The sequence below is a fragment of the Petromyzon marinus genome, chromosome 33, assembly GCF_048934315.1.
Source record: "Petromyzon marinus isolate PM22_M1 ecotype Great Lakes invasive population chromosome 33, UKy_Petmar_22M1.pri1.0, whole genome shotgun sequence".
NCBI lineage: Eukaryota > Metazoa > Chordata > Hyperoartia > Petromyzontiformes > Petromyzontidae > Petromyzon > Petromyzon marinus.
The window spans coordinates 8231588-8242661 of NC_133699.1; the positions used below are offsets into that span (position 1 = coordinate 8231588).

General features: G+C 56.0%; 1 protein-coding gene across 1 annotated transcript in view; it reads left to right on the top strand.

Annotated features, from left to right (window-relative positions):
* Nucleotides 1-10639, top strand: part of LOC142929688 (ubiquitin carboxyl-terminal hydrolase 36-like) — an 80973-nt gene extending 70334 nt beyond the window's left edge. The window contains exon 10 of the mRNA XM_076071392.1: nt 10580-10639. Coding sequence (XP_075927507.1) covers nt 10580-10639 — 60 coding nt within the window. The remainder of the gene's footprint in view (nt 1-10579) is intronic.
* The last annotated feature ends 435 nt before the right edge of the window (nt 10640-11074 follow it).

The window sequence follows — 11074 nt, forward strand, 5'->3', positions numbered from 1 at the left end:
GCTGTCACTAGGGGGAGTTAATGGGCAGCCATGAGGCTGTCACTGAGGGGAGATAATGGGCAGCTATGAGGCTGTCACTGGGTGGAGTTAATGGGCAGCCATGAGGCTGTCACTGAGGGGAGTTAATGGGCAGCCATGAGGCTGTCACTGGGTGGAGTTAACGGGCAGCCATGAGGCTGTCACTGGGTGGAGTTAATGGGCAGCCATGAGGCTGTCACTCAGGGGAGTTAACGGGCAGCCATGAGGCTGTCACTGGGGGAGTTAACGGGCAGCCATGAGGCTGTCACTGGGTGGCGTTAACGGGCAGCCATGAGGCTGTCACTTATGGGAGTTAATGGGCAGCCATGAGGCTGTCACTGGGTGGAGTTAACGGGCAGCCATGACGCTGTCGCTGGGTGGAGTTAATGGGCAGGCATGAGGCTGTCACTGGGTGGAGTTAATGGGCAGCCATGAGGCTGTCACTGATGGGAGTTAATGGGCAGCCATGAGGCTGTCACTGGGTGGAGTTAACGGGCAGCCATGACGCTGTCACTGGGTGGAGTTAATGTGCAGCCATGACGCTGTCACTGGGGGGAGTTAACGGGCAGCCATGAGGCTGTCACTGGGTGGAGTTAACGGGCAGCCATGAGGCTGTCACTGAGGGGAGTTAATGGGCAGCTATGAGTCTGTCACTGAGGGGAGTTAATGGGCAGCCATGAGGCTGTCACTGGGTGGAGTTAATGGGCAGCCATGAGGCTGTCACTGAGGGGAGTTAATGGGCAGCTATGAGGCTGTCACTGAGGGGAGTTAACGGGCAGCCATGAGGCTGTCACTGGGGGGAGTTAATGGGTAGCCATGATGCTGTCACTGGGTGGAGTTAATTGGCAGCCATGAGGCTGTCACTGGATGGAGTTAACGGGCAGCCATGAGGCTGTCACTGGGGGGAGTTAACAGGCAGCCATGAGGCTGTCACTGGGTGGAGTTAATGGGCAGCCATGAGGCTGTCACTGGATGGGGTTAACGGACAGCCATGAGGCTGTCACTGGGTGGAGTTAATGGGCAGCCATGAGGCTGTCACTGGGTGGCGTTAACGGGCAGCCATGAGGCTGTCATTTATGGGAGTTAATGGGCAGCCATGAGGCTGTTACTGGTTGGAGTAAATGGGCAGCCATGAGGCTGTCACTGGATGGAGTTAATGGGCAGCCATGAGGCTGTCACTGGGTGGAGTTAACGGGAAGCCATGAGGCTGTCACTTAGGGGAGTTAATGGGCAGCCATGAGGCTGTCACTGGGTGGAGTTAATGGGCAGCCATGAGGCTGTCACTGAGGGGAGTTAATGGGCAGCCATGAGGCTGTCACTGGGTGGAGTTAACGGGCAGCCATGAGGCTGTCACTTAGGGGAGTTAATGGGCAGCCATGAGGCTGTCACTGGGTTGAGTTAATGGGCAGCCATGAGGCTGTCACTGGGTGGCATTAACGGGCAGCCATGAGGCTGTCACTTAGGGGAGTTAATGGGCAGCCATGTGGCTGTCACTGGGTGGAGTTAACGGGCAGCCATGAGGCTGTCACTGGGTGGAGTTAATGGGCAGCCATGAGGCTGTCACTGAGGGGAGTTAATGGGCAGCCATGAGGCTGTCACTGGGTGGAGTTAACGGGCAGCCATGAGGCTGTCACTGGGTGGAGTTAATGGGCAGCCATGAGGCTGTCACTGAGGGGAATTAACGGGCAGCCATGAGGCTGTCACTGGGGGAGTTAACGGGCAGCCATGAGGCTGTCACTGGGTGGCGTTAACGGGCAGCCATGAGGCTGTCACTTAGGGGAGTTAATGGGCAGCCATGAGGCTGTCACTGGGTGGCGTTAACGGGCAGCCATGAGGCTGTCACTTATGGGAGTTAATGGGCAGCCATGAGGCTGTTACTGGTTGGAGTAAATGGGCAGCCATGAGGCTGTCACTGGATGGAGTTAATGGGCAGCCATGAGGCTGTCACTGGGTGGAGTTAACGGGAAGCCATGAGGCTGTCACTTAGGGGAGTTAATGGGCAGCCATGAGGCTGTCACTGGGTGGAGTTAATGGGCAGCCATGAGGCTGTCACTGAGGGGAGTTAATGGGCAGCCATGAGGCTGTCACTGGGTGGAGTTAACGGGCAGCCATGAGGCTGTCACTTAGGGGAGTTAATGGGCAGCCATGAGGCTGTCACTGGGTTGAGTTAATGGGCAGCCATGAGGCTGTCACTGGGTGGCATTAACGGGCAGCCATGAGGCTGTCACTTAGGGGAGTTAATGGGCAGCCATGTGGCTGTCACTGGGTGGAGTTAACGGGCAGCCATGAGGCTGTCACTGGGTGGAGTTAATGGGCAGCCATGAGGCTGTCACTGAGGGGAGTTAATGGGCAGCCATGAGGCTGTCACTGGGTGGAGTTAACGGGCAGCCATGAGGCTGTCACTGGGTGGAGTTAATGGGCAGCTATGAGGCTGTCACTGAGGGGAATTAACGGGCAGCCATGAGGCTGTCACTGGGGGAGTTAACGGGCAGCCATGAGGCTGTCACTGGGTGGCGTTAACGGGCAGCCATGAGGCTGTCACTTAGGGGAGTTAATGGGCAGCCATGAGGCTGTCACTGGGTGGAGTTAACGGGCAGCCATGAGGCTGTCACTGGGTGGAGTTAATGGGCAGGCATGAGGCTGTCACTGGGTGGAGTTAATGGGCAGCCATGAGGCTGTCACTGAGGGGAGTTAATGGGCAGCCATGAGGCTGTCACTGGGTGGAGTTAACGGGCAGCCATGAGGCTGTCACTGGGTGGAGTTAATGGGCAGCCATGAGGCTGTCACTCAGGGGAGTTAACGGGCAGCCATGAGGCTGTCACTGGGGGAGTTAACGGGCAGCCATGAGGCTGTCACTGGGTGGCGTTAACGGGCAGCCATGAGGCTGTCACTTAGGGGAGTTAATGGGCAGCCATGAGGCTGTCACTGGGTGGAGTTAACGGGCAGCCATGAGGCTGTCACTGGGTGGAGTTAATGGGCAGGCATGAGGCTGTCACTGGGTGGAGTTAATGGGCAGCCATGAGGCTGTCACTGATGGGAGTTAATGGGCAGCCATGAGGCTGTCACTGGGTGGAGTTAACGGGCAGCCATGACGCTGTCACTGGGTGGAGTTAATGTGCAGCCATGAGGCTGTCACTGAGGGGAGTTAACGGGCAGCCATGAGGCTGTCACTGGGGGAGTTAACGGGCAGCCTTGAGGCTGCCACTGGGTGGAGTTAATGGGCAGCCATGAGGCTGTCACTGGGTGGAGTTAATGGGCAGCCATGACGCTGTCACTGGGGGGAGTTAACGGGCAGCCATGAGGCTGTCACTGGGTGGAGTTAACGGGCAGCCATGAGGCTGTCACTGAGGGGAGTTAATGGGCAGCTATGAGTCTGTCACTGAGGGGAGTTAATGGGCAGCCATGAGGCTGTCACTGGGTGGAGTTAATGGGCAGCCATGAGGCTGTCACTGAGGGGAGTTAATGGGCAGCTATGAGGCTGTCACTGAGGGGAGTTAACGGGCAGCCATGAGGCTGTCACTGGGGGGAGTTAATGGGTAGCCATGATGCTGTCACTGGGTGGAGTTAATTGGCAGCCATGAGGCTGTCACTGGATGGAGTTAACGGGCAGCCATGAGGCTGTCACTGGGGGGAGTTAACAGGCAGCCATGAGGCTGTCACTGGGTGGAGTTAATGGGCAGCCATGAGGCTGTCACTGGATGGGGTTAACGGGCAGCCATGAGGCTGTCACTGGGTGGAGTTAATGGGCAGCCATGAGGCTGTCACTGGGTGGCGTTAACGGGCAGCCATGAGGCTGTCACTTATGGGAGTTAATGGGCAGCCATGAGGCTGTTACTGGTTGGAGTAAATGGGCAGCCATGAGGCTGTCACTGGATGGAGTTAATGGGCAGCCATGAGGCTGTCACTGGGTGGAGTTAACGGGAAGCCATGAGGCTGTCACTTAGGGGAGTTAATGGGCAGCCATGAGGCTGTCACTGGGTGGAGTTAATGGGCAGCCATGAGGCTGTCACTGAGGGGAGTTAATGGGCAGCCATGAGGCTGTCACTGGGTGGAGTTAACGGGCAGCCATGAGGCTGTCACTTAGGGGAGTTAATGGGCAGCCATGAGGCTGTCACTGGGTTGAGTTAATGGGCAGCCATGAGGCTGTCACTGGGTGGCATTAACGGGCAGCCATGAGGCTGTCAATTAGGGGAGTTAATGGGCAGCCATGAGGCTGTCACTGGGTGGAGTTAACGGGCAGCCATGAGGCTGTCACTGGGTGGAGTTAATGGGCAGCCATGAGGCTGTCACTGAGGGGAGTTAATGGGCAGCCATGAGGCTGTCACTGGGTGGAGTTAACGGGCAGCCATGAGGCTGTCACTGGGTGGAGTTAATGGGCAGCCATGAGGCTGTCACTCAGGGGAGTTAACGGGCAGCCATGAGGCTGTCACTGGGGGAGTTAACGGGCAGCCATGAGGCTGTCACTGGGTGGCGTTAACGGGCAGCCATGAGGCTGTCACTTAGGGGAGTTAATGGGCAGCCATGAGGCTGTCACTGGGTGGAGTTAACGGGCAGCCATGAGGCTGTCACTGGGTGGAGTTAATGGGCAGGCATGAGGCTGTCACTGGGTGGAGTTAATGGGCAGCCATGAGGCTGTCACTGATGGGAGTTAATGGGCAGCCATGAGGCTGTCACTGGGTGGAGTTAACGGGCAGCCATGACGCTGTCACTGGGTGGAGTTAATGTGCAGCCATGAGGCTGTCACTGAGGGGAGTTAACGGGCAGCCATGAGGCTGTCACTGGGGGAGTTAACGGGCAGCCTTGAGGCTGCCACTGGGTGGAGTTAATGGGCAGCCATGAGGCTGTCACTGGGTGGAGTTAATGGGCAGCCATGACGCTGTCACTGGGGGGAGTTAACGGGCAGCCATGAGGCTGTCACTGGGTGGAGTTAACGGGCAGCCATGAGGCTGTCACTGAGGGGAGTTAATGGGCAGCTATGAGTCTGTCACTGAGGGGAGTTAATGGGCAGCCATGAGGCTGTCACTGGGTGGAGTTAATGGGCAGCCATGAGGCTGTCACTGAGGGGAGTTAATGGGCAGCTATGAGGCTGTCACTGAGGGGAGTTAACGGGCAGCCATGAGGCTGTCACTGGGGGGAGTTAATGGGTAGCCATGATGCTGTCACTGGGTGGAGTTAATTGGCAGCCATGAGGCTGTCACTGGATGGAGTTAACGGGCAGCCATGAGGCTGTCACTGGGGGGAGTTAACAGGCAGCCATGAGGCTGTCACTGGGTGGAGTTAATGGGCAGCCATGAGGCTGTCACTGGATGGGGTTAACGGGCAGCCATGAGGCTGTCACTGGGTGGAGTTAATGGGCAGCCATGAGGCTGTCACTGGGTGGCGTTAACGGGCAGCCATGAGGCTGTCACTTATGGGAGTTAATGGGCAGCCATGAGGCTGTTACTGGTTGGAGTAAATGGGCAGCCATGAGGCTGTCACTGGATGGAGTTAATGGGCAGCCATGAGGCTGTCACTGGGTGGAGTTAACGGGAAGCCATGAGGCTGTCACTTAGGGGAGTTAATGGGCAGCCATGAGGCTGTCACTGGGTGGAGTTAATGGGCAGCCATGAGGCTGTCACTGAGGGGAGTTAATGGGCAGCCATGAGGCTGTCACTGGGTGGAGTTAACGGGCAGCCATGAGGCTGTCACTTAGGGGAGTTAATGGGCAGCCATGAGGCTGTCACTGGGTTGAGTTAATGGGCAGCCATGAGGCTGTCACTGGGTGGCATTAACGGGCAGCCATGAGGCTGTCAATTAGGGGAGTTAATGGGCAGCCATGAGGCTGTCACTGGGTGGAGTTAACGGGCAGCCATGAGGCTGTCACTGGGTGGAGTTAATGGGCAGCCATGAGGCTGTCACTGAGGGGAGTTAATGGGCAGCCATGAGGCTGTCACTGGGTGGAGTTAACGGGCAGCCATGAGGCTGTCACTGGGTGGAGTTAATGGGCAGCCATGAGGCTGTCACTGAGGGGAATTAACGGGCAGCCATGAGGCTGTCACTGGGGGAGTTAACGGGCAGCCATGAGGCTGTCACTGGGTGGCGTTAACGGGCAGCCATGAGGCTGTCACTTAGGGGAGTTAATGGGCAGCCATGAGGCTGTCACTGGGTGGAGTTAACGGGCAGCCATGAGGCTGTCACTGGGTGGAGTTAATGGGCAGGCATGAGCCTGTCACTGGGTGGAGTTAATGGGCAGCCATGAGGCTGTCACTGAGGGGAGTTAATGGGCAGCCATGAGGCTGTCACTGGGTGGAGTTAACGGGCAGCCATGAGGCTGTCACTGGGTGGAGTTAATGGGCAGCCATGAGGCTTTCACTGAGGGGAGTTAACGGGCAGCCATGAGGCTGTCACTGGGGGAGTTAACGGGCAGCCATGAGGCTGCCACTGGGTGGAGTTAATGGGCAGCCATGAGGCTGTCACTGGGTGGAGTTAATGGGCAGCCATGACGCTGTCTCTGGGGGGAGTTAACGGGCAGCCATGAGGCTATCACTGGTTGGAGTTAACGGGCAGCCATGAGGCTGTCACTGAGGGGAGTTAATGGGCAGCTATGAGTCTGTCACTGAGGGAAGTTAATGGGCAGCCATGAGGCTGTCACTGGGTTGAGTTAATGGGCAGCCATGAGGCTGTCACTGGGTGGCGTTAACGGGCAGCCATGAGGCTGTCACTTAGGGGAGTTAATGGGCAGCCATGACGGTGTCACTGGGTGGAGTTAACGGGCAGCCATGAGGCTGTCACTGGGTGGAGTTAATGGGCAGCCATGAGGCTGTCACTGAGGGGAGTTAATGGGCAGCCATGAGGCTGTCACTGGGTGGAGTTAACGGGCAGCCATGAGGCTGTCACTGGGTGGAGTTAATGGGTAGCCATGAGGCTGTCACTGAGGGGAGTTAACGGGCAGCCATGAGGCTGTCACTGGGGGAGTTAACGGGCAGCCATGAGGCTATCACTGGGTGGCGTTAACGGGCAGCCATGAGGCTGTCACTTAGGGGAGTTAATGGGCAGGCATGAGGCTGTCACTGGGTGGAGTTAATGGGCAGCCATGAGGCTGTCACTGAGGGGAGTTAATGGGCAGCCATGAGGCTGTCAATGGGTGGAGTTAACGGGCAGCCATGAGGCTGTCACTGGGTGGAGTTAATGGGCAGCCATGAGGCTGTCACTGAGGGGAGTTAACGGGCAGCCATGAGGCTGTCACTGGGGGAGTTAACGGGCAGCCATGAGGCTGCCACTGGGTGGAGTTAATGGGCAGCCATGAGGCTGTCACTGGGTGGAGTTAATGGGCAGCCATGACGCTGTCACTGGGGGGAGTTAACGGGCAGCCATGAGGCTGTCACTGGGTGGAGTTAACGGGCAGCCATGAGGCTGTCACTGAGGGGAGTTAATGGGCAGCTATGAGTCTGTCACTGAGGGGAGTTAATGGGCAGCCATGAGGCTGTCACTGGGTGGAGTTAATGGGCAGCCATGAGGCTGTCACTGAGGGGAGTTAATGGGCAGCTATGAGGCTGTCACTGAGGGGAGTTAACGGGCAGCCCTGAGGCTGTCACTGGGGGGAGTTAATGGGTAGCCATGATGCTGTCACTGGGTGGAGTTAATGGGCAGCCATGAGGCTGTCACTGGATGGAGTTAACGGGCAGCCATGAGGCTGTCACTGGGGGGAGTTAACAGGCAGCCATGAGGCTGTCACTGGGTGGAGTTAATGGGCAGCCATGAGGCTGTCACTGGATGGGGTTAACCGGCAGCCATGAGGCTGTCACTGAGTGGAGTTAATGGGCAGCCATGAGGCTGTCACTGGGTGGCGTTAACGGGCAGCCATGAGGCTGTCACTTATGGGAGTTAATGGGCAGCCATGAGGCTGTTACTGGGTGGAGTTAACGGGCAGCCATGAGGCTGTCACTGGGTGGAGTTAATGGGCAGCCATGAGGCTGTCACTGAGGGGAGTTAATGGGTAGCCATGAGGATGTCACTGGGTGGAGTTAACGGGCAGCCATGAGGCTGTCACTGGGGGGAGTTAATGGGCAGCCATGAGGCTGTCACTGAGGGGAGATAATGGGCAGCTATGAGGCTGTCACTGGGTGGAGTTAATGGGCAGCCATGAGGCTGTCACTGAGGGGAGTTAATGGGCAGCCATGAGGCTGTCACTGGGTGGAGTTAACGGGCAGCCATGAGGCTGTCACTGGGTGGAGTTAACGGGCAGCCATGAGGCTGTCACTGAGGGAAGTTAACAGGCAACCATGAGGCTGTCACTGGGGGAGTTAACGGCCAGCCATGAGGCTGCCACTGGGTGGAGTTAATGGGCAGCCATGAGGCTGTCACTGGGTGGCGTTAATGGGCAGCCATGAGGCTGTCACTGGGGGGAGTTAACGGGCAGCCATGAGGCTGTCACTGGGTGGCGTTAATGGGCAGCTATGAGTCTGTCACTGAGGGGAGTTAATGGGCAGCCATGAGGCTGTCACTGGGTGGAGTTAATGGGCAGCCATGAGGCTGTCACTGAGGGGAGTTAATGGGCAGCTATGAGGCTGTCACTGAGGGGAGTTAACGGGCAGCCATGACGCTGTCACTGGGGGGAGTTAATGGGTAGCCATGAGGCTCTCACTGGGTGGAGTTAATGGGCAGCCATGAGGCTGTCACTGGATGGAGTTAACGGGCAGCCATGAGGCTGTCACTGGGGGGAGTTAACGGGCAGCCATGAGGCTGTCACTGGGTGGAGTTAATGGGCAGCCATGAGGCTGTCACTGGGTGGAGTTAACGGGCAGCCATGAGGCTGTTACTGGGTGGAGTTAATGGGCAGCCATGAGACTGTCACTGGGTGGAGTTAATGGGCAGCCATGAGGCTGTCACTGGGTGGAGTTAATGGGCAGCCATGAGGCTGTCACTGGGTGGAGTTAACGGGCAGCCATGAGGCTGTCACTGGGGGGAGTTAATGGGCAGCCATGAGGCTGTCACTGGGTGGAGTTAACGGGCAGCCATGAGGCTGTCACTGGGTGGAGTTAACGGGCAGCCATGAGGCTGTCACTGGGTGGAGTTATCGGGTAGCAGTGAGGCTGTCACTGATGGGAATTAATGGGCAGCCATGAGGCTGTCACTGAGGGGAGTTAATGGGCAGCCATGAGGCTGTCACTGGGTGGAGTTAACGGGCAGCCATGAGGCTGTCACTGGGTGGAGTTAACGGGCAGCCATGAGGCTGTCACTGGGGGGAGTTAACGGGCAGCCATGAGGCTGTCACTGGGTGGAGTTAATGGGCAGCCATGAGGCTGTCACTGGGTGGAGTTAACGGGCAGCCATGAGGCTGTCACTGGGTGGAGTTATCGGGTAGCAATGAGGCTGTCACTGGGTGGAGTTAACGGGTAGCAATGAGGCTGTCATTGAGGGGAGTGTACAAGAATACGGTCGTAAACCGTACGGGTTGACAGAGACGATGAGTTCACCAGTTTGGCCTTCAACGTCTCTCGCACGGTGGACGAAAGGAATTTCGCACCTCTTGATCAGGGCGCTTGGCTACGTGCGGCGCGAAAGAAGTTGATCCATATTCTTGGTTCTTTCGGTAAAGTCACGTAGAAGGGAAATAAACACGTTCCTGCGGAGGGAGCTGGTAGGGACGTTGGGTTGCTCGGTCAATGGCCAGGGTCAACGGCGGCACCACGTGGTGTATTCCGCAAATATGCCCGACTGTGAGGGCGGGCACAAGCCGGCGTGAGTAGGTTAAACGTTGAGTTTTATAAGGGCACCACGGGGTGACCAGCCCCTCCCCACCCAGCCCCTCCCCACCCAGCCTCTCCCCACCCAGCCCCACCCCTCTCATTTTAGGATGGACGACGGACGGACGGACACAATAATCCCCTGTGGGCTGTTGGTGTAACCAGGAGGTCCCTACCAATATAATCATCATCACACCTGATGATGATTATTTGTGTTGCAATCGAAACGTCGCGAGAATTTTATTGTTTAATTTGTATTGTTATTATTTCCCTTCTACGTGGTGACTTTACCGAAAGAACCAAGAATATGAATCCCTGCAGTCACGAAAGCTTCAAATCGAAATTTAAGTTGATCCGTGTGAACCCACACGGTTTAGCCGTATTCTTGTACGGGGAAAAATTTAGTTTTCTGGTCCATACGGCGTACAGCCGTTTCAATACGGTCAACAAAATGTACTGTTTGTGTTTCTCCCTTGTGATGGGACTTTGTAGGATGAACGTTGAGATTTATAACGGGACGGGGTGACCAATGAGATCTTAATTGGTCTGTAATAAGATATAATAAGGTATTTAAGTTCAACGCACAGTTATATGCATTCAACGGGGCCTAGGATTCGTAACAAGTGACATTTAATACCTCAATCGATAACGAACAAGTGGAATGTATAACGACTGCCAATTTAAAAATCAGTAATTATTACAACAAAAATAATCGCGTACAGTACTTTTCAATATTTCAAATCGATTCCATTTAATAATTAAAAACTGGAATCGATTACGAACGCCTTGACGTACACGTCATCGAGAATCGATTTCTCTGTCAACGATTCTGTTAGGATCGATCCCCCTTCCAACCAGGCCCCGGCAAGAAGACTGCCCCGTCCGCTCTGCTGTGACCTCAGCTGCCTGCCGCAAAAGACGTTAAGACGTACGATTGTCGCTGCACCATTGACGAAAGCTGTGCTTAGCTGGCAACGAGGAGATGTAGAGGTGTAGCTATCAGGCGCTACGTAGCTCGCTGCCATCATATTCAGCGAGGTACCTGTACTGTAGGAGGGGAGTGGCCGTATCGGTGAATGGCCGTCGTACAAGTGAGGTACTCTTTGTCAGCGATTGGCTTCATTATCACAGTCAGAATATTTATACTGGATGGATCGTATGAGCTACAAAGCAAGTTTTCACAGATGTCCAGTGAAGTGACTGGTTAGACGAGCGAGGCGCTGTTTGTCGCTGCGTGGCTGCATTGGCGCCGTGGGACCCGTTTTAATCGGTGTAGTGTCTGAAAGAGTTGCAGCTGTATATTGCTGTACTGTATGAGGGTTCTGCTGCTG